The following is a 24,669-nucleotide window of genomic DNA, read 5'->3' on the forward strand; positions in this document are numbered from 1 at the left end:
ATGAGCTTATCTCAGCGAGCAGAGAGGTCAAATCACAGTAATGCAAACTCAGTCAGAGACATTAATTTTCACCTGCAACTTGCTTTAACATGTTTAACAGTGCATGAAATGTTGTCTAAAACAAAAAAGAATGATGCATTTTATGGCTGGATCTGTTTTATCACTTTCTGAATTGGACGTTGAAAATGAGCTTATCTCAGCCAGCAGAGAGGTCAAATCACAGTAATGCAAACTCAGTCAGAGACATAGATTTTCACTTGCAACTTGCTTTAACATGTTTAACAGTGCATGAATTGTTGTCTAAAACAAAAAAGAATGATGCATTTTATGGCTGGATCTGTTTTATCACTTTCTGAATTGGACGTTGAAAATGAGCTTATCTCAGCCAGCAGAGAGGTCAAATCACAGTAATGCAAACTCAGTCAGAGACATAGATTTTCACTTGCAACTTGCTTTAACATGTTTAACAGTGCATGAATTGTTGTCTAAAACAAAAAAGAATGATGCATTTTATGGCTGGATCTGGTTTTATCACTTTCTGAATTGGACGTTGAAAATGAGCTTATCTCAGCCAGCAGAGAGGTCAAATCACAGTAATGCAAACTCAGTCAGAGACATAGATTTTCACTTGCAACTTGCTTTAACATGTTTAACAGTGCATGAATTGTTGTCTAAAACAAAAAAGAATGATGCATTTTATGGCTGGATCTGTTTTATCACTTTCTGAATTGGACGTTGAAAATGAGCTTATCTCAGCCAGCAGAGAGGTCAAATCACAGTAATGCAAACTCAGTCAGAGACATAGATTTTCACTTGCAACTTGCTTTAACATGTTTAACAGTGCATGAATTGTTGTCTAAAACAAAAAAGAATGATGCATTTTATGGCTGGATCTGGTTTTATCACATTCTGAATTGAACGTTGAAAATGAGCTTTTCAGAGCCAGCAGAGGTCAAAATAAGCAGTAATGCAAACTCAGTCAGAGACATAGATTTTCACTTGCAACTTGCTTTAACATGTTTAACAGTGCATGAATTGTTGTTTAAAACAAAAAAGAATGATGCATTTTATGGCTGGATCTGTTTTATCACTTTCTGAATTGGACGTTGAAAATGAGCTTATCTCAGCCAGCAGAGAGGTCAAATCACAGTAATGCAAACTCAGTCAGAGACATAGATTTTCACTTGCAACTTGCTTTAACATGTTTAACAGTGCATGAATTGTTGTCTAAAACAAAAAAGAATGATGCATTTTATGGCTGGATCTGGTTTTATCACATTCTGAATTGAATGTTGAAAATGAGCTTTTCAGAGCCAGCAGAGGTCAAAATAAGCAGTAATGCAAACTCAGTCAGAGACATAGATTTTCACTTGCAACTTGCTTTAACATGTTTAACAGTGCATGAATTGTTGTCTAAAACAAAAAAGAATGATGCATTTTATGGCTGGATCTGTTTTATCACTTTCTGAATTGGACGTTGAAAATGAGCTTATCTCAGCCAGCAGAGAGGTCAAATCACAGTAATGCAAACTCAGTCAGAGACATAGATTTTCACTTGCAACTTGCTTTAACATGTTTAACAGTGCATGAATTGTTGTCTAAAACAAAAAAGAATTATGCATTTTATGGCTGGATCTGTTTTATCACTTTCTGAATTGCACGTTGAAAATGAGCTTATCTCTACGGAACCCCGGAAGGGACGTAGTGGGGGAGAAAAAAAATGGGTGGGTGAAAAAAAAAATGGGTGAAAGAAAAAAAAAATGGGTGGGAGGAAAATATATATTTCTAAGTTTTTTGCGTTCTCTCGCAAAGTTTTGCGTTCCCTCGCAAAGATGTTTTGCGTTCCCTCGCAAAGATGTTTTGCGTTATCTCGCAAAGATGTTTTGCGTTCCCTCGCAAAGATGTTTTGCGTTATCTCGCAAAGATGTTTTGCGTTCCCTCGCAAAGTTGTTTTGCGTTCCCTCGCAAAGATGTTTTGCGTTATCTCGCAAAGTTGTTTTGCGTTCCCTCGCAAAGATGTTTTGCGTTATCTCGCAAAGATGTTTTGCGTTCCCTCGCAAAGATGTTTTGCGTTATCTCGCAAAGATGTTTTGCGTTCCCTCGCAAAGATGTTTTGCGTTATCTCGCAAAGTTGTTTTATGTTCGCCCGCGAGACGTGTATTCTCACGAGACACTTGTTCGCGGTTGTTTTCATTTGGTGTTTGCACTTGCACAGCGTCAACATCACTTCACTTTAATGATCTTGAATGTTAACACTCCGCAGTTGGATCGGAGAAAGGTCATACTTTTGCGGTGAGTTATCATATTAAACTCTTTTTGATTGGATTGCGTGGAAGATCCTTTGAGTAAGTTAAACTAACTTAAACTTTTATGTGATTGATTGTCATCTCATCACAACGGAGACGCAGCTAGCGCTAATTGTTGTAGCTCTATGATGGAGGATGATCTACAACAGTTTTTGAGGTCAAGAGACGTCCCAGAACAGGACATCATTCTCATGAAAAGGGACAAGGTTAGTAATGTTTCATTAAAAGCAAGTTTTAGCAATTACGTTAACAACATACACAACCCTGTAACGTGTATCCCTGTATATGTAAACATTTAATAATATCCTTAAATATGGCCACATTTATTACACAGATATTAATAAAGGTGTCATTTAGGTTCTATGTCTGTGTAAGTTTGCACATAATTAAAATGATTATATTACCTTGTTTTATTTAGAACTGTCCTTTTGAAACTTTACATAACCGAACATACATTTATTCCACAATAACATAAATACAACCGTGGCTGTTCAAAAATATGCTAACAGATTCACTTAACAGGAACTGCAAGTAGGTATTGTCTATATAGATTAACTGTACCCTCAATATTAATAATTAACTTCATTCTAGAACTATGTCTTGTGAAGTAATTAAAACATTTTTTGTAAATGATTAAAATAATAAACATTGCAATATACACATTTTTTATATTTATAAAGTTTTAGTGCATAAATTCATGTTCTTTCAAAAGCCACCCATATATTAAATTAAATCTTCAATCACCGCTTTTTCAGATTGACAAGTCTGTGCTGTCTGTCATGACTGATGAGCAAATGGCAAAGTATGTTAGTTCATATGGTGACCGACTAGCTATCGTCTCCTTCTGTCAACAAACAGCAGCCTCCTCTGATAAAGAATCCCTTTTAAAGAACCTGAGAGACAAAATTGAAGCAAGGAAACTTGGTTCATCTAAAACTTTCCGAGGAAAAAGGTGTGTTATCCCTAAGGAAAGGAATGCCATGGCAAGAAACAAAAATTCATCTGCAGAAAGAACCACCAGGAGAATTGAAATTGGATGGCTTCACTATGGTCGTAATGGATACCAGCAAGTGAGGACCAATAATGGTGGTGGGACAAGACATTTGACAGTTCAAAAAGAGACAACTGTTGAACAAATAATGGAAATGGGAAAGAATCTTTTTTTTCCAAATGGGGAGTCTCCAAAAGGTCCAGAAGCAGACTTCACATTTCATGTTTGTGATTTCAAAAGAAACCCAATTGTTTTGGACAGTACTGTTGGAAATCTGTATGAACAAACCAAGCTGAAATTGTTGAGGTTTTATATTTGCACTAAACAAGAGGTTTACCTCACAGACGAAGAATCTTTATCTGAAGAAGATAAAGATGGGTTTAATGACCACTCATTACGACAGGATGGATCAGACAGTGATACAGAAAGACCTGCTGCATCATTGTCATCGCATGGATGTGATAGTGATGTTGATCATGCAAGCACACACTTACTGGATTATAGACTTTCATCTAATGAAAAAAGCAAGAAGGTATTTTGCACTTAAAAATAGATTAAGAACAGAGCTGTTCAAGATTTGATTTAGAATAAATGTTAGTAATTTAGTGTAATGTTTATGTTTAGTAATATTAGTAAATTTTTTGTTTCTCAGAGACGAGTGACAACAGAAACCCAGAGACCAGGGGAATTGGAGGATGTTGCACAAAGTGGCTTTACCGCAGATGCACCTAGCACTTCATACTGCTTTCATTCACTCTTGAATGATATCAAAAAAGCACATGTCGTCCAAAGAGTCGCAAGCAGCTCAAGTGATGAGGAGACTGGTAAATTGTTCAATTACAGTTTGCAGCAATCAAAAAGTCCACAGGATTTACATGAGCACTGTGATTTTCAAAGAGACTGTGAATTGATTGACTTGACAAATCAGATCCCTCCATTACAAAACAACAGAGTTGAATCTCTTGGATTTGATATGGAAGAGACAGTTGAGTGGAGGGAAGGGGATGAACTTGGAAACAGAATTGAAGATGAAGAAATTGTAGTAACATGGGATCTGAGAGAGGAAATCATTGAGGTAATGTAATCCTGATTAGCAAAGTGTCTCTGTAAAAAAAAGTTATATTTAAATTTAAAGCCTTAAAACTATACTAGATTTAGTTTTTATAAACTTAAGGGGCATTATTATAGGTACAATACATCAGATATACTATGCTTTGTGCTTATTAAGTTACATTAGAATTGACAACATTGAACTATATTGACACAGACTTTTTGGTGACAATTTCATACTTTCTTTTTTGGTATATAATTCATCCAGAATGCTGAGCTGACTGACGCTGAAAATGAGGAGCCATCACTACCCTTAAGTAACAGCCATCATGTATTGCAGGTATGACTTACAAAACATGTTTTTAAAGTTTTCCTTTCTTGTAAGCACTTTAGAACATAGATAATCAGGCTCTATACACCAACACAATGGATTTGAAATGAAATGAACAAGATGTGCTTCACTTGAAATCAAAAGTTTACATACACTTTTTACTTTTTAGAATCTTGAAACATGCTATTTATTGTACAACACTAAGAGAGCTCATATAAACTGCATTTTTCGATTAAGTACTGACCTGAGTAAGATAAACAAAATTATGTATACACAAAAGTCACACAAAAGCAGTTAATATACAGTTTAGATACATTGAAGTCCATGAGAGAAAGTAGTACGTAAATGTATACATTATATTTAAAATTGTGTTGTATCCTGAATGTTATTGAGTGCCTTTTTTGTGCTAAATAGTTAAACTGCCTGCTTGATATTCAGAGAATTCCTCGAGGTCACACAGATTCAGCAATGTGTGTATTTGAACCCTTTCCAATGTTGACTGGTTTATAGATTGATCTTTAAAATAAAAGAAAAACATATGCAATTACTGACAACTACAGAATGTTTAAATGCTCACTGATACTCCAGAGAAAACAGCATGTATTAAGAGCATCGTTTTTTGTTTTCTTTGTTTATGAAGCATCAGTGAGCATTTCTTTAACAAGAATTCTTTAACAGTTACATATGAATATCTCAGTGTAAAAACAAGGATTTAAAATCATACAGTCATTTTTAGAAAGGGTTCTAATGCACACAGTTGTTGGAAAAACTAAGATGTTGTGATCTCTGAAGGATTTCTGAAGAACAGCAGGCAATTGAACAATTCAGGTAAAACAAGAGACTCGAAATTATTGCAAAAAAGTAGAACGTCCAGGAAACCACAGAGTATTAGGAAGTAAGTGTGCATTAAACGGTAATTTTTGTAAATTCAGCTTATTTTTTGTGAATATTACAGTGGCCAGCAAAAATGAGTACACCCCTCACAGATCTATATCTAATTCGTATTTTGTTTAGGATGCTTTAGAATATATTTACATGTTCATAAACATTATTAGCCAGTACCAAAGTCAAAACTTAAACTAATGAAACAAAAAGGTAAGATCACCGTTTCAAAATTAATTCAAAATTAGAACACCCAATTGAATATGTTGTGAAACATATAAAAGTTTTAATAAACAGGAAAAATCAAGATAAACATAAACATGAATTTATTTGTTAGATTGTTGTGGTTGTTTTGTTGCAATAACTTGTTATAAAAAATGTGTTTTCTTCCTATTCCTAAAAATCTTAGGTGACTAAACTTTTATTTTAATTGATATAACTGTATAATAAAAGGTAAATAAAAGTTTACTTTAAATGGACCAACGTATATCTATTGTCTATATTCACTGACAATTTAATAAAAAATATTAGCTTTCAACAGGGGATGCATTCATTTATGCTGAGCACTGTATGTGAATGTCTTTTATTTGGAAAATTTATTTTTCAGGTCAGTACTATACGGTACATAAAATATCAGTTATGAGTCTTTTTATTTTGGTACTATGATGAACATTTCCTCAATGTACATGCAGTTTCAAATAAATGAAGAATAGCATATTTTGGTAACACTCTACAATAAGGTTGTATTACTTAATGTTCATTAATGCATTATTTAACATCCATTAACAGTAAGCATCACATCTGTTGAACATTACTTAATCTTTGTTAATGTTAACTAAATGTATATAAATGTATAATTAAATTTTAAACATTAACTTATAGTGAACAAAGTCTTCATTCAGTGTTAAAGAATCTTTATAAATGTTAACTTACTCATGTTATAATCTTTACATTAACAGCTTAATTAGTTGCGTCAGTTACATGTGTACTTTTACACACACTAATGCATTTGTTCCGGGGCCAGATAACATGACCTAACAATGCGAAACACATCTATGTAGCAAAACTAAATTTATATAAACTATAAACATATTGATGTGTTAGTTAATGCATCGGTTAACACATAAGTTAACATGAACAAATAATTAACAGATGTTAGTAACACATTAGATAATGTTGGAGTAGGGTAAACTGCAATAAGGTTCTTAATTCATTTTACTTATGCTTTGTTAGTGTTGAATCATGTAAGTAAAAAGTCAACAAACATGAATAACATTGCTGTTTTGGTGCATTAAAAAAAAGTAAAACATCTGCTTGCATGATATTCATGTTTCTTGATTCACTAACATCATAACAAAGCATTTGTTAAGGTAATTGTAAACTTTATTGTAGGGTACAGTACTTAAACATTATCTAATGTGTTACAAATATTTGTTCATCGTTTTATGTTAATAATGCATTAACTAATAACTAAATAACACAGTAACATGTTTAGTTAACATCAATAAAAATATAGTTTAACAAATGTGTTTTTCACTGTTAATTCATGTCAACTAATCAATTAACTAATACAATCTTATTGTTAAGTGCTACCCATATTTTAAAGTGAGAGTAATTAATCCTTCGATTGCATACAGAATATAATTAGTATAGGTCAAAGACTATAGATAATTTAAAAATGCATAGGCTAAGAACCAACCTTTTGAAACCTAGCTAAAACCTGAAATTATCATTATTAAATTTTTAATTGTCAATGCTGTTCCTAAATTAGATGTCACTCCAAACCTGTGACTTTTCTCCTGTGTCTAAAAATGTCTGGCAAATTGGCAGCTTATAGAATATGACTGGAATGATTACTCGACTGTTTGTGTAAAATATATCTTAAATCATTACTCCAGTGATAATTTCTGTTCTCAGCTTTTAAATGCAACTACATTGTATCTTCAGCAAATTAAATGTTTTGAAGACAATTGAAAAACCTAGAACTACACTAAATACTCATCCAAATCTAACTAAAATAAGTATATAAATGATCAAAAAGAGTACACAATGACACAAAAGAGTTTAGAACAACATTAGGGTTAGAAAAGCATTTTACTATACATATTGCTTGAATACTTATGAATACAGAAATTAAAAAAAAAAGTTTAAATATTTTTCGTAAATATTTTTATTTTTACTTTCATCTAGATGGGTTCCGAAATGCCTTCAACCCCAGACAGTCTGCCATCCCATTTAAGAGACCAAATTTCTTCTTCATTTGGAAACTCTGCAAATCTAACAGAAGTGCAAGCTTTAATACACAGGGTAAAGGTGGTAGAAGATCTTTTGTCTGTGTTCATGGACAGAAGCATAATTCAGTCTACTTTGAAAATGGAATTTGTAAATGAGATTGCTGTAGATGATGCTGGAGTATCCAGAGAAGTTTACACTGCATTCTGGGATCAGTTTCTTGAGCAGTGTGAAGGGGAAGATGAGCGTGTTCCAAGACTGAGACCAGATTTCTCTGAACCTGAATGGGAGGCAGTAGGACGGATCTGGGTAAAAGGATTTCTTGACCTTGGTGTACTGCCTGTGAGACTTGCCAGTGCTTTCATACTAGCATGCATGTATGGAATTGACTCAGTGGATGATGAGTTATTGTTGTCATCTTTCCACAACTACCTCTCTTTGACAGAACGAACTGCCATTGCAAAGGCTTATGAGGGCACGCTGGATGAATCAGACGAAGAGGATTTGCTTGACCTCTTCACGAGAATGGGCTCTCACAGAATCCCTTTTAAAAACTTGCAAAATATGAAAATTGCCATCCAAACAATGGCTCATAAAGCCATACTTCAAGAGCCCAAGTTCATAATAGACTGTTTCTCAAAAAACATGCCATTGGCACTGCTGAAAATACCAGACCAGAAAAGTCTAGTGTCTCTGTACGAGAAAAAGAAGGCCACTGGCAAAAAAGTAGCGCAGCTACTGCAAACAACACAGGATGTCCGGTCTCAGAAAGAACAGATGGTATTCCATCATCTGCAACGTTATGTCAGAAACGCAGACCAAACCAAAGCAGAAAAATTTCTGCGGTTCTGCACTGGCTCTTCCGTCATATGTGTTGAACAGATCAAGGTAAGCTTCAATGCTGAATCTGGCCTTAGCAGAAGGCCAGTAGCTCATACATGTGGCGCTACACTTGACTTGCCATACACTTACAGTTCATACCCAGACCTCCGCACAGAGCTTGATAACATTCTGTCTAGTGATTGCTTCGAAATGAACATCCTGTGAATTTTTTTTTTTCAGGATAGTTTATTGTGTTCATGGTACATTTATGGAACAATCTGTAACTTTTATTAACCTGTTGGTAGCTGTATCAGTGGTACCTGTGTAGATTTTTATACCATGGGGAAAAGGAACACTCATATTTTGTTTAACTATTGATTGGAATTCACCCCATATAGTATTAATTTGTTTTTCATTTGATTGTCAGGAAAATTAAACTTTTATTTTGAATTGATTGGCTAAAACAATCTTTATATGATGCAATGTCATTATTGTTAGTGTAGAAATAATTCTGAATCATATTTTGGTTAATTGCATAAAATTGAAGTTTATCCATATAAAGTGGACAAAGTGGTATGTATTCTTGCATAATTTCACTTTAACAGTTCATTGCAGCAAATATTACAGACGCATTGTTTTGTATGCATTACTTTCTCTCTAAAAAAAGGGTAAACAATTTGAGATTATATATTTAAATATATTTGTGCTGCTCAAAGTTTTTCAATGGAAATTTTAACTAGTGTTCCGTTTTCTCGAACTTAATTGTTAGTAAGAAGTTTTTTGAAATTGAACCTTGTTTATTCTAAAAGGTTTAAACTGTTTACATGGTTATAGAGATTCGAAAGGTTTGAAATTGACAGATTTAGCCATAGCCGTTCAATAGTTATAAAGTTTTAAAATATTGATTATTTACCTTAATACAGTTTAAAGTTGTTTTTTAATTGAAACAACACTGGGAATTATACAAATGTTTTATTTTTATTTTTTTATTCACTGCAATACAACATTGTGAGTAAGGAAAGTTATTGGAATCTTTAATCTTTATTTATGTTCTGTCCTGTTATATACAGCTTTGTTTACAATAAAGTATTATGCAAATGTTTGTTTCATTTTTAATGAGTTTGTCATTTCAAGACACATCAATGTTCTCTCTACAGTACACATTTAAGTACTTTAAACAATTCATCAATATTACAGGGTTGCCCAGGAGAAAGTCTACAGCAGGGATGTCAAACTCAATTCCTGGAGAGCCGCAGCCCAGCAAAGTTTAGTTCCAACCCTTATTAAACACACCAGATCAAACTAATTGAGTCATTCAGGCTTGTTTAAAACCTACAGGTAAGTGTGTTGAAGCAGGGCTGGAACTAAACTGTGCAGGGCTGCGGCTCTTGAGGAATTGAGTTTGACACCCCTGGTCTACAGGCTTTGTAAACTTTTAGTTATAAAGGACTTACAGCAATGTCTTGATCGTATCTCTTAAGTGCATGTACAAATTCACAGCTTGAAATGGATCTCTTGGAACGTTCAACTGAGACTCAAACATGATAATATTACACAGGCTATTTACATCTGGATCACATGGTATGGGGCGTCGGAAAGTGCATTCATTTTTGCACAACTGAATACTTTCACTGTCAGCTGAGGTGAGGAAGTCTCTGGTCTGGTACAGTTCAGGCAGTCCATACATTACATTGGGCCGACCACTGGGGCTGCTGATGTTCTTCGATTGCCGAATTGTGTGTGCATTCCACACCTGTGCAGTGTCATCCAGCTCATCCTTTAAAACGTTACAAGAATAAAAAATATATATTATAATTATTAATAATAAAAACAACTATAATTTTCACTTTACATATAAATAAATTACAAAAATAAGAATACACTTTACAGACAAATAAATCAACATATTGTGTATTAAATTCTAAATAATAAACGTTTTGTGTCATTATAAGCGTTTTGTTGTATTATAGGTTTTGTATTTTGTGTGCGTTGTTTGGGACTCCGTGAGGTGAGTAATGACATCACTTTCAGTTTGTTTCATACTTAAAACACATATATGCATCTTTAAACTTACTTGAATGAGTCCCATGCAGCAGAACTGGAGCAAACTTTTGTCCAAAAATCCTCCATCGAAGAATCCCTTGTCTCTGAGATCAGCAAACAGGGAAATCCAGAATTCCACACATTCCTTTCGCAGAACACCCCACCAGTGCTCAATCCTCTGATTAGCTGTACTTGCACCTTCCAAATAGCTGTCGAGGCTTTCATCTTCGTGACTTACATAGAGAAAACGTTGAAAGTCTCTAACGTGACCATTTTCAGTCCCAAGATCCCCCCTAACAACTCTAGGGCATCCTCCCAAACGCTCCACTGCTTCCATATAATATGCTCCAATAAGTTTTGGATCACTGCTGGTTGTGTACGCGTTCAGCCAAATAATCTTACGCGAAAACCCATCAATACAGCCATTTATACAAACACCATATGGTTTCAGTTTATCGTATGAGTCCAAATGCCATATAAAGTTTGGTCCCTTAGCAAAGTAGTTGCGCCTCCTGAGCCGTCTTGCTCTCCTCACTGAAACACCTACAGGGTCCAGTTCCTTCAGCACAAAGCGCACATCTTCTTTTCTCACACGTAGACCATTTTCTCTACATTTCGTGTACATCCATCGGTACCCATGAAGTTGCCCAGAGAATTGCAGCTGATTTTGGATGAAATCAACAAGAACAGCTAAAGCAGAGTACCTTTTCCGTCGAGACAGTCCTTTTTCGCGCAATATCCTTTTCAAATGTCTTTCACTTATATCAAAACCGTGCCTTAAACTAAGCATTGAGCATATATCTTTATACTTAAGCCCAAGTTCAAAATAAAGCTCTATGAAGCCGTCCATCGTGAACGCAAGGAGCCTAAAATGAAGAAAGAGGAAGTGTTGTTTTGAACAGAAAGTGTTTATTTGCGAGATAACGCAAAACATCTTTGCGAGGGAACGCAAAACAACTTTGCGAGGGAACGCAAAACATCTTTGCGAGGGAACGCAAAACAACTTTGCGAGGGAACGCAAAACATCTTTGCGAGATAACGCAAAACATCTTTGCGAGGGAACGCAAAACATCTTTGCGAGGGAACGCAAAACATCTTTGCGAGGGAACGCAAAACATCTTTGCGAGATAACGCAAAACATCTTTGCGAGATAACGCAAAACATCTTTGCGAGGGAACGCAAAACTTTGCGAGAGAACGCAAAAAACTTAGAAATATATATTTTCCTCCCACCCATTTTTTTTTCTTTCACCCATTTTTTTTTTCACCCACCCATTTTTTTTCTCCCCCACTACGTCCCTTCCGGGGTTCCGTATATCTCAGCCAGCAGAGAGGTCAAATCACAGTAATGCAAACTCAGTCAGAGACATAGATTTTCACTTGCAACTTGCTTTAACATGTTTAACAGTGCATGAATTGTTGTCTAAAACAAAAAAGAATGATGCATTTTATGGCTGGATCTGGTTTTATCACATTCTGAATTGAACGTTGAAAATGAGCTTTTCAAAGCCAGCAGAGGTCAAAATAAGCAGTAATGCAAACTCAGTCAGAGACATAGATTTTCACTTGCAACTTGCTTTAACATGTTTAACAATGCATGAATTGTTGTCTAAAACAAAAAAGAATGGTGCATTTTATGGCTGGATCTGTTTTTATCACTTTCTGAATTGGACGTTGAAAATGAGCTTATCTCAGCGAGCAGAGAGGTCAAATCACAGTAATGCAAACTCAGTCAGAGACATAGATTTTCACTTGCAACTTGCTTTAACATGTTTAACAGTGCATGAATTGTTGTCTAAAACAAAAAAGAATGATGCATTTTATGGCTGGATCTGGTTTTATCACATTCTGAATTGAACGTTGAAAATGAGCTTTTCAGAGCCAGCAGAGGTCAAAATAAGCAGTAATGCAAACTCAGTCAGAGACATAGATTTTCACTTGCAACTTGCTTTAACATGTTTAACAGTGCATGAATTGTTGTCTAAAACAAAAAAGAATGATGCATTTTATGGCTGGATCTGTTTTTATCACTTTCTGAATTGGACGTTGAAAATGAGCTTATCTCAGCCAGCAGAGAGGTCAAATCACAGTAATGCAAACTCAGTCAGAGACATAGATTTTCACTTGCAACTTACTTTAACATGTTTAACAGTGCATGAATTGTTGTCTAAAACAAAAAAGAATGATGCATTTTATGGCTGGATCTGGTTTTATCACATTCTGAATTGAACGTTGAAAATGAGCTTTTCAGAGCCAGCAGAGGTCAAAATAAGCAGTAATGCAAACTCAGTCAGAGACATAGATTTTCACTTGCAACTTGCTTTAACATGTTTAACAATGCATGAATTGTTGTCTAAAACAAAAAAGAATGATGCATTTTATGGCTGGATCTGTTTTATCACTTTCTGAATTGGACGTTGAAAATGAGCTTATCTCAGCCAGCAGAGAGGTCAAATCACAGTAATGCAAACTCAGTCAGAGACATAGATTTTCACTTGCAACTTGCTTTAATATGTTTAACAGTGCATGAATTGTTGTCTAAAACAAAAAAGAATGATGCATTTTATGGCTGGATCTGGTTTTATCACATTCTGAATTGAACGTTGAAAATGAGCTTTTCAGAGCCAGCAGAGGTCAAAATAAGCAGTAATGCAAACTCAGTCAGAGACAGATTTTCACTTGCAACTTGCTTTAACATGTTTAACAGTGCATGAAATGTTGTCTAAAACAAAAAAAGAATGGTGCATTTTATGGCTGGATCTGTTTTTATCACTTTCTGAATTGGACGTTGAAAATGAGCTTATCTCAGCCAGCAGAGAGGTCAAATCACAGTAATGCAAACTCAGTCAGAGACATTAATTTTCACCTGCAACTTGCTTTAACATGTTTAACAGTGCATGAAATGTTGTCTAAAACAAAAAAGAATGATGCATTTTATGGCTGGATCTGGTTTTATCACATTCTGAATTGAACGTTGAAAATGAGCTTTTCAGAGCCAGCAGAGGTCAAAATAAGCAGTAATGCAAACTCAGTCAGAGACATAGATTTTCACTTGCAACTTGCTTTAACATGTTTAACAGTGCATGAATTGTTGTCTAAAACAAAAAAGAATGATGCATTTTATGGCTGGATCTGTTTTATCACTTTCTGAATTGCACGTTGAAAATGAGCTTATCTCAGCCAGCAGAGAGGTCAAATCACAGTAATGCAAACTCAGTCAGAGACATAGATTTTCACTTGCAACTTGCTTTAACATGTTTAACAGAGCATGAATTGTTGTCTAAAACAAAAAAGAATGATGCATTTTATGGCTGGATCTGTTTTTATCACTTTCTGAATTGCACGTTGAAAATGAGCTTATCTCAGCCAGCAGAGAGGTCAAATCACAGTAATGCAAACTCAGTCAGAGACATAGATTTTCACTTGCAACTTGCTTTAACATGTTTAACAATGCATGAATTGTTGTCTAAAACAAAAAAGAATGATGCATTTTATGGCTGGATCTGTTTTATCACTTTCTGAATTGCACGATGAAAATGAGCTTATCTCAGCCAGCAGAGAGGTCAAATCACAGTAATGCAAACTCAGTCAGAGACATAGATTTTCACTTGCAACTTGCTTTAACATGTTAAACAGTGCATGAATTGTTGTCTAAAACAAAAAAGAATGATGCATTTTATGGCTGGATCTGGTTTTATCACATTCTGAATTGAATGTTGAAAATGAGCTTTTCAGAGCCTGCAGAGGTCAAAATAAGCAGTAATGCAAACTCAGTCAGAGACATAGATTTTCACTTGCAACTTGCTTTAACATGTTTAACAATGCATGAATTGTTGTCTAAAACAAAAAAGAATGATGCATTTTATGGCTGGATCTGTTTTATCACTTTCTGAATTGGACGTTGAAAATGAGCTTATCTCAGCGAGCAGAGAGGTCAAATCACAGTAATGCAAACTCAGTCAGAGACATTAATTTTCACCTGCAACTTGCTTTAACATGTTTAACAGTGCATGAAATGTTGTCTAAAACAAAAAAGAATGATGCATTTTATGGCTGGATCTGTTTTATCACTTTCTGAATTGGACGTTGAAAATGAGCTTATCTCAGCCAGCAGAGAGGTCAAATCACAGTAATGCAAACTCAGTCAGAGACATAGATTTTCACTTGCAACTTGCTTTAACATGTTTAACAGTGCATGAATTGTTGTCTAAAACAAAAAAGAATGATGCATTTTATGGCTGGATCTGTTTTATCACTTTCTGAATTGGACGTTGAAAATGAGCTTATCTCAGCCAGCAGAGAGGTCAAATCACAGTAATGCAAACTCAGTCAGAGACATAGATTTTCACTTGCAACTTGCTTTAACATGTTTAACAGTGCATGAATTGTTGTCTAAAACAAAAAAGAATGATGCATTTTATGGCTGGATCTGGTTTTATCACTTTCTGAATTGGACGTTGAAAATGAGCTTATCTCAGCCAGCAGAGAGGTCAAATCACAGTAATGCAAACTCAGTCAGAGACATAGATTTTCACTTGCAACTTGCTTTAACATGTTTAACAGTGCATGAATTGTTGTCTAAAACAAAAAAGAATGATGCATTTTATGGCTGGATCTGTTTTATCACTTTCTGAATTGGACGTTGAAAATGAGCTTATCTCAGCCAGCAGAGAGGTCAAATCACAGTAATGCAAACTCAGTCAGAGACATAGATTTTCACTTGCAACTTGCTTTAACATGTTTAACAGTGCATGAATTGTTGTCTAAAACAAAAAAGAATGATGCATTTTATGGCTGGATCTGGTTTTATCACATTCTGAATTGAACGTTGAAAATGAGCTTTTCAGAGCCAGCAGAGGTCAAAATAAGCAGTAATGCAAACTCAGTCAGAGACATAGATTTTCACTTGCAACTTGCTTTAACATGTTTAACAGTGCATGAATTGTTGTTTAAAACAAAAAAGAATGATGCATTTTATGGCTGGATCTGTTTTATCACTTTCTGAATTGGACGTTGAAAATGAGCTTATCTCAGCCAGCAGAGAGGTCAAATCACAGTAATGCAAACTCAGTCAGAGACATAGATTTTCACTTGCAACTTGCTTTAACATGTTTAACAGTGCATGAATTGTTGTCTAAAACAAAAAAGAATGATGCATTTTATGGCTGGATCTGGTTTTATCACATTCTAAATTGAATGTTGAAAATGAGCTTTTCAGAGCCAGCAGAGGTCAAAATAAGCAGTAATGCAAACTCAGTCAGAGACATAGATTTTCACTTGCAACTTGCTTTAACATGTTTAACAGTGCATGAATTGTTGTCTAAAACAAAAAAGAATGATGCATTTTATGGCTGGATCTGTTTTATCACTTTCTGAATTGGACGTTGAAAATGAGCTTATCTCAGCCAGCAGAGAGGTCAAATCACAGTAATGCAAACTCAGTCAGAGACATAGATTTTCACTTGCAACTTGCTTTAACATGTTTAACAGTGCATGAATTGTTGTCTAAAACAAAAAAGAATTATGCATTTTATGGCTGGATCTGTTTTATCACTTTCTGAATTGCACGTTGAAAATGAGCTTATCTCAGCCAGCAGAGAGGTCAAATCACAGTAATGCAAACTCAGTCAGAGACATAGATTTTCACTTGCAACTTGCTTTAACATGTTTAACAGTGCATGAATTGTTGTCTAAAACAAAAAAGAATGATGCATTTTATGGCTGGATCTGGTTTTATCACATTCTGAATTGAACGTTGAAAATGAGCTTTTCAAAGCCAGCAGAGGTCAAAATAAGCAGTAATGCAAACTCAGTCAGAGACATAGATTTTCACTTGCAACTTGCTTTAACATGTTTAACAATGCATGAATTGTTGTCTAAAACAAAAAAGAATGGTGCATTTTATGGCTGGATCTGTTTTTATCACTTTCTGAATTGGACGTTGAAAATGAGCTTATCTCAGCGAGCAGAGAGGTCAAATCACAGTAATGCAAACTCAGTCAGAGACATAGATTTTCACTTGCAACTTGCTTTAACATGTTTAACAGTGCATGAATTGTTGTCTAAAACAAAAAAGAATGATGCATTTTATGGCTGGATCTGGTTTTATCACATTCTGAATTGAACGTTGAAAATGAGCTTTTCAGAGCCAGCAGAGGTCAAAATAAGCAGTAATGCAAACTCAGTCAGAGACATAGATTTTCACTTGCAACTTGCTTTAACATGTTTAACAGTGCATGAATTGTTGTCTAAAACAAAAAAGAATGATGCATTTTATGGCTGGATCTGTTTTTATCACTTTCTGAATTGGACGTTGAAAATGAGCTTATCTCAGCCAGCAGAGAGGTCAAATCACAGTAATGCAAACTCAGTCAGAGACATAGATTTTCACTTGCAACTTACTTTAACATGTTTAACAGTGCATGAATTGTTGTCTAAAACAAAAAAGAATGATGCATTTTATGGCTGGATCTGGTTTTATCACATTCTGAATTGAACGTTGAAAATTAGCTTTTCAGAGCCAGCAGAGGTCAAAATAAGCAGTAATGCAAACTCAGTCAGAGACATAGATTTTCACTTGCAACTTGCTTTAACATGTTTAACAATGCATGAATTGTTGTCTAAAACAAAAAAGAATGATGCATTTTATGGCTGGATCTGTTTTATCACTTTCTGAATTGGACGTTGAAAATGAGCTTATCTCAGCCAGCAGAGAGGTCAAATCACAGTAATGCAAACTCAGTCAGAGACATAGATTTTCACTTGCAACTTGCTTTAATATGTTTAACAGTGCATGAATTGTTGTCTAAAACAAAAAAGAATGATGCATTTTATGGCTGGATCTGGTTTTATCACATTCTGAATTGAACGTTAAAAATGAGCTTTTCAGAGCCAGCAGAGGTCAAAATAAGCAGTAATGCAAACTCAGTCAGAGACATAGATTTTCACTTGCAACTTGCTTTAACATGTTTAACAGTGCATGAAATGTTGTCTAAAACAAAAAAGAATGGTGCATTTTATGGCTGGATCTGTTTTTATCACTTTCTGAATTGGACGTTGAAAATGAGCTTATCTCAGCCAGCAGAGAGGTCAAATCACAGTAATGCAAACTCAGTCAGAGACATTAATTTTCACCTGCAACTTGCTTTAACATGTTTAACAGTGCATGAAATGTTGTCTAAAACAAAAAAGAATGATGCATTTTATGGCTGGATCTGGTTTTATCACATTCTGAATTGAACGTTGAAAATGAGCTTTTCAGAGCCAGCAGAGGTCAAAATAAGCAGTAATGCAAACTCAGTCAGAGACATAGATTTTCACTTGCAACTTGCTTTAACATGTTTAACAGTGCATGAATTGTTGTCTAAAACAAAAAAGAATGATGCATTTTATGGCTGGATCTGTTTTATCACTTTCTGAATTGCACGTTGAAAATGAGCTTATCTCAGCCAGCAGAGAGGTCAAATCACAGTAATGCAAACTCAGTCAGAGACATAGATTTTCACTTGCAACTTGCTTTAACATGTTTAACAGAGCATGAATTGTTGTCTAAAACAAAAAAGAATGATGCATTTTATGGCTGGATCTGTTTTTATCACTTTCTGAATTGCACGTTGAAAATGAGCTTATCTCAGCCAGCAGAGAGGTCAAATCACAGTAATGCAAACTCAGTCAGAGACATAGATTTTCACTTGCAACTTGCTTTAACATGTTTAACAATGCATGAATTGTTGTCTAAAACAAAAAAGAATGATGCATTTTATGGCTGGATCTGTTTTATCACTTTCTGAATTGGACGTTGAAAATGAGCTTATCTCAGCCAGCAGAGAGGTCAAATCACAGTAATGCAAACTCAGTCAGAGACATAGATTTTCACTTGCAACTTGCTTTAACATGTTTAACAGTGCATGAATTGTTGTCTAAAACAAAAAAGAATGATGCATTTTATGGCTGGATCTGGTTTTATCACATTCTGAATTGAATGTTGAAAATGAGCTTTTCAGAGCCAGCAGAGGTCAAAATAAGCAGTAATGCAAACTCAGTCAGAGACATAGATTTTCACTTGCAACTTGCTTTAACATGTTTAACAATGCATGAATTGTTGTCTAAAACAAAAAAGAATGATGCATTTTATGGCTGGATCTGTTTTATCACTTTCTGAATTGGACGTTGAAAATGAGCTTATCTCAGCGAGCAGAGAGGTCAAATCACAGTAATGCAAACTCAGTCAGAGACATTAATTTTCACCTGCAACTTGCTTTAACATGTTTAACAGTGCATGAAATGTTGTCTAAAACAAAAAAGAATGATGCATTTTATGGCTGGATCTGTTTTATCACTTTCTGAATTGGACGTTGAAAATGAGCTTATCTCAGCCAGCAGAGAGGTCAAATCACAGTAATGCAAACTCAGTCAGAGACATAGATTTTCACTTGCAACTTGCTTTAACATGTTTAACAGTGCATGAATTGTTGTCTAAAACAAAAAAGAATGATGCATTTTATGGCTGGATCTGGTTTTATCACTTTCTGAATTGGACGTTGAAAATGAGCTTATCTCAGCCAGCAGAGAGGTCAAATCACAGTAATGCAAACTCAGTCAGAGACATAGATTTTCACTTGCAACTTGCTTTAACATGTTTAACAGTGCATGAATTGTTGTCTAAAACAAAAAAGAATGATGCATTTTATGGCTGGATCTGTTTTATCACTTTCTGAATTGGACGTTGAAAATGAGCTTATCTCAGCCAGCAGAGAGGTCAAATCACAGTAATGCAAACTCAGTCAGAGACATAGATTTTCACTTGCAACTTGCTTTAACATGTTTAACAGTGCATGAATTGTTGTCTAAAACAAAAAAGAATGATGCATTTTATGGCTGGATCTGGTTTTATCACATTCTGAATTGAACGTTGAAAATGAGCTTTTCAGAGCCAGCAGAGGTCAAAATAAGCAGTAATGCAAACTCAGTCAGAGACATAGATTTTCACTTGCAACTTGCTTTAACATGTTTAACAGTGCATGAATTGTTGTTTAAAACAAAAAAGAATGATGCATTTTATGGCTGGATCTGTTTTATCACTTTCTGAATTGGACGTTGAAAATGAGCTTATCTCAGCCAGCAGAGAGGTCAAATCACAGTAATGCAAACTCAGTCAGAGACATAGATTTTCACTTGCAACTTGCTTTAACATGTTTAACAGTGCATGAATTGTTGTCTAAAACAAAAAAGAATGATGCATTTTATGGCTGGATCTGGTTTTATCACATTCTGAATTGAATGTTGAAAATGAGCTTTTCAGAGCCAGCAGAGGTCAAAATAAGCAGTAATGCAAACTCAGTCAGAGACATAGATTTTCACTTGCAACTTGCTTTAACATGTTTAACAGTGCATGAATTGTTGTCTAAAACAAAAAAGAATGATGCATTTTATGGCTGGATCTGTTTTATCACTTTCTGAATTGGACGTTGAAAATGAGCTTATCTCAGCCAGCAGAGAGGTCAAATCACAGTAATGCAAACTCAGTCAGAGACATAGATTTTCACTTGCAACTTGCTTTAACATGTTTAACAGTGCATGAATTGTTGTCTAAAACAAAAAAGAATTATGCATTTTATGGCTGGATCTGTTTTATCACTTTCTGAATTGCACGTTGAAAATGAGCTTATCTCAGCCAGCAGAGAGGTCAAATCACAGTAATGCAAACTCAGTCAGAGACATAGATTTTCACTTGCAACTTGCTTTAACATGTTTAACAGTGCATGAATTGTTGTCTAAAACAAAAAAGAATGATGCATTTTATGGCTGGATCTGGTTTTATCACATTCTGAATTGAACGTTGAAAATGAGCTTTTCAAAGCCAGCAGAGGTCAAAATAAGCAGTAATGCAAACTCAGTCAGAGACATAGATTTTCACTTGCAACTTGCTTTAACATGTTTAACAATGCATGAATTGTTGTCTAAAACAAAAAAGAATGGTGCATTTTATGGCTGGATCTGTTTTTATCACTTTCTGAATTGGACGTTGAAAATGAGCTTATCTCAGCGAGCAGAGAGGTCAAATCACAGTAATGCAAACTCAGTCAGAGACATAGATTTTCACCTGCAACTTGCTTTAACATGTTTAACAGTGCATGAAATGTCTAAAACAAAAAAGAATGATGCATTTTATGGCTGGATCTGGTTTTATCACATTCTGAATTGAACGTTGAAAATGAGCTTTTCAGAGCCAGCAGAGGTCAAAATAAACAGTAATGCAAACTCAGTCAGAGACATAGATTTTCACTTGCAACTTGCTTTAACATGTTTAACAGTGCATGAATTGTTGTTTAAAACAAAAAAGAATGATGCATTTTATGGCTGGATCTGTTTTATCACTTTCTGAATTGGACGTTGAAAATGAGCTTATCTCAGCCAGCAGAGAGGTCAAATCACAGTAATGCAAACTCAGTCAGAGACATAGATTTTCACTTGCAACTTGCTTTAACATGTTTAACAGTGCATGAATTGTTGTCTAAAACAAAAAAGAATGATGCATTTTATGGCTGGATCTGGTTTTATCACATTCTGAATTGAACGTTGAAAATGAGCTTTTCAGAGCCAGCAGAGGTCAAAATAAGCAGTAATGCAAACTCAGTCAGAGACATAGATTTTCACTTGCAACTTGCTTTAACATGTTTAACAGTGCATGAATTGTTGTCTAAAACAAAAAAGAATGATGCATTTTATGGCTGGATCTGTTTTTATCACTTTCTGAATTGCACGTTGAAAATGAGCTTATCTCAGCCAGCAGAGAGGTCAAATCACAGTAATGCAAACTCAGTCAGAGACATAGATTTTCACTTGCAACTTGCTTTAACATGTTTAACAATGCATGAATTGTTGTCTAAAACAAAAAAGAATGATGCATTTTATGGCTGGATCTGTTTTATCACTTTCTGAATTGCACGATGAAAATGAGCTTATCTCAGCCAGCAGAGAGGTCAAATCACAGTAATGCAAACTCAGTCAGAGACATAGATTTTCACTTGCAACTTGCTTTAACATGTTTAACAATGCATGAATTGTTGTCTAAAACAAAAAAGAATGATGCATTTTATGGCTGGATCTGTTTTATCACTTTCTGAATTGGACGTTGAAAATGAGCTTATCTCAGCCAGCAGAGAGGTCAAATCACAGTAATGCAAACTCAGTCAGAGACATAGATTTTCACTTGCAACTTGCTTTAATATGTTTAACAGTGCATGAATTGTTGTCTAAAACAAAAAAGAATGATGCATTTTATGGCTGGATCTGGTTTTATCACATTCTGAATTGAACGTTGAAAATGAGCTTTTCAGAGCCAGCAGAGGTCAAAATAAGCAGTAATGCAAACTCAGTCAGAGACAGATTTTCACTTGCAACTTGCTTTAACATGTTTAACAGTGCATGAAATGTTGTCTAAAACAAAAAAGAATGGTGCATTTTATGGCTGGATCTGTTTTTATCACTTTCTGAATTGGACGTTGAAAATGAGCTTATCTCAGCCAGCAGAGAGGTCAAATCACAGTAATGCAAACTCAGTCAGAGACATTAATTTTCACCTGCAACTTGCTTTAACATGTTTAACAGTGCATGAAATGTTGTCTAAAACAAAAAAGAATGATGCATTTTATGGCTGGATCTGGTTTTATCACATTCTGAATTGAACGTTGAAAATGAGCTTTTCAGAGCCAGCAGAGGTCAAAATAAGCAGTAATGCAAACTCAGTCAGAGACATAGATTTTCACTTGCAACTTGCTTTAACATGTTTAACAGTGCATGAATTGTTGTCTAAAACAAAAAAGAATGATGCATTTTATGGCTGGATCTGTTTTATCACTTTCTGAATTGCACGTTGAAAATGAGCTTATCTCAGCCAGCAGAGAGGTCAAATCACAGTAATGCAAACTCAGTCAGAGACATAGATTTTCACTTGCAACTTGCTTTAACATGTTTAACAGAGCATGAATTGTTGTCTAAAACAAAAAAGAATGATGCATTTTATGGCTGGATCTGTTTTTATCACTTTCTGAATTGCACGTTGAAAATGAGCTTATCTCAGCCAGCAGAGAGGTCAAATCACAGTAATGCAAACTCAGTCAGAGACATAGATTTTCACTTGCAACTTGCTTTAACATGTTTAACAATGCATGAATTGTTGTCTAAAACAAAAAAGAATGATGCATTTTATGGCTGGATCTGTTTTATCACTTTCTGAATTGCACGATGAAAATGAGCTTATCTCAGCCAGCAGAGAGGTCAAATCACAGTAATGCAAACTCAGTCAGAGACATAGATTTTCACTTGCAACTTGCTTTAACATGTTTAACAGTGCATGAATTGTTGTCTAAAACAAAAAAGAATGATGCATTTTATGGCTGGATCTGGTTTTATCACATTCTGAATTGAATGTTGAAAATGAGCTTTTCAGAGCCAGCAGAGGTCAAAATAAGCAGTAATGCAAACTCAGTCAGAGACATAGATTTTCACTTGCAACTTGCTTTAACATGTTTAACAATGCATGAATTGTTGTCTAAAACAAAAAAGAATGATGCATTTTATGGCTGGATCTGTTTTATCACTTTCTGAATTGGACGTTGAAAATGAGCTTATCTCAGCCAGCAGAGAGGTCAAATCACAGTAATGCAAACTCAGTCAGAGACATAGATTTTCACTTGCAACTTGCTTTAACATGTTTAACAGTGCATGAATTGTTGTCTAAATCAAAAAAGAATGATGCATTTTATGGCTGGATCTGTTTTATCACTTTCTGAATTGCACGTTGAAAATGAGCTTATCTCAGCCAGCAGAGAGGTCAAATCACAGTAATGCAAACTCAGTCAGAGACATAGATTTTCACTTGCAACTTGCTTTAACATGTTTAACAGTGCATGAATTGTTGTCTAAAACAAAAAAGAATGATGCATTTTATGGCTGGATCTGGTTTTATCACATTCTGAATTGAACGTTGAAAATGAGCTTTTCAAAGCCAGCAGAGTTCAAAATAAGCAGTAATGCAAACTCAGTCAGAGACATAGATTTTCACTTGCAACTTGCTTTAACATGTTTAACAATGCATGAATTGTTGTCTAAAACAAAAAAGAATGGTGCATTTTATGGCTGGATCTGTTTTTATCACTTTCTGAATTGGACGTTGAAAATGAGCTTATCTCAGCGAGCAGAGAGGTCAAATCACAGTAATGCAAACTCAGTCAGAGACATAGATTTTCACCTGCAACTTGCTTTAACATGTTTAACAGTGCATGAAATGTTGTCTAAAACAAAAAAGAATGATGCATTTTATGGCTGGATCTGGTTTTATCACATTCTGAATTGAACGTTGAAAATGAGCTTTTCAGAGCCAGCAGAGGTCAAAATAAGCAGTAATGCAAACTCAGTCAGAGACATAGATTTTCACCTGCAACTTGCTTTAACATGTTTAACAGTGCATGAATTGTTGTTTAAAACAAAAAAGAATGATGCATTTTATGGCTGGATCTGTTTTATCACTTTCTGAATTGGACGTTGAAAATGAGCTTATCTCAGCCAGCAGAGAGGTCAAATCACAGTAATGCAAACTCAGTCAGAGACATAGATTTTCACTTGCAACTTGCTTTAACATGTTTAACAGTGCATGAATTGTTGTCTAAAACAAAAAAGAATGATGCATTTTATGGCTGGATCTGGTTTTATCACATTCTGAATTGAACGTTGAAAATGAGCTTTTCAGAGCCAGCAGAGGTCAAAATAAGCAGTAATGCAAACTCAGTCAGAGACATAGATTTTCACTTGCAACTTGCTTTAACATGTTTAACAGTGCATGAATTGTTGTCTAAAACAAAAAAGAATGATGCATTTTATGGCTGGATCTGTTTTTATCACTTTCTGAATTGGACGTTGAAAATGAGCTTATCTCAGCCAGCAGAGAGGTCAAATCACAGTAATGCAAACTCAGTCAGAGACATAGATTTTCACTTGCAACTTGCTTTAACA

General features: G+C 35.0%; 2 protein-coding genes across 2 annotated transcripts; one reads left to right on the forward strand and one right to left on the reverse strand.

Moving 5' to 3' along the window:
* Positions 1 to 3,069: 3,069 nt before the first annotated feature.
* On the forward strand, positions 3,070 to 9,712 carry LOC141380839 (uncharacterized). Its single transcript, XM_073942388.1, has 4 exons — positions 3,070 to 3,829; positions 3,950 to 4,372; positions 4,616 to 4,687; positions 7,751 to 9,712. Exons 1-4 carry the CDS (start codon positions 3,086 to 3,088, stop codon positions 8,837 to 8,839), a joined length of 2,328 nt encoding a protein of 775 aa, XP_073798489.1. The 5' UTR covers positions 3,070 to 3,085; the 3' UTR covers positions 8,840 to 9,712.
* On the reverse strand, positions 8,852 to 11,596 carry LOC141380840 (uncharacterized). Its single transcript, XM_073942389.1, has 2 exons — positions 10,689 to 11,596; positions 8,852 to 10,391 (listed from the first exon to the last, which is right to left on the reverse strand). The coding sequence occupies exons 1-2, from the start codon at positions 11,589 to 11,591 to the stop codon at positions 10,065 to 10,067; spliced, it is 1,230 nt and encodes a 409-aa protein (XP_073798490.1). The 5' UTR covers positions 11,592 to 11,596; the 3' UTR covers positions 8,852 to 10,064.
* Between the last annotated feature and the right edge of the window lie 13,073 nt (positions 11,597 to 24,669).

Source organism: Danio rerio, chromosome 25 (genome assembly GCF_049306965.1).
Source record: "Danio rerio strain Tuebingen ecotype United States chromosome 25, GRCz12tu, whole genome shotgun sequence".
NCBI lineage: Eukaryota > Metazoa > Chordata > Actinopteri > Cypriniformes > Danionidae > Danio > Danio rerio.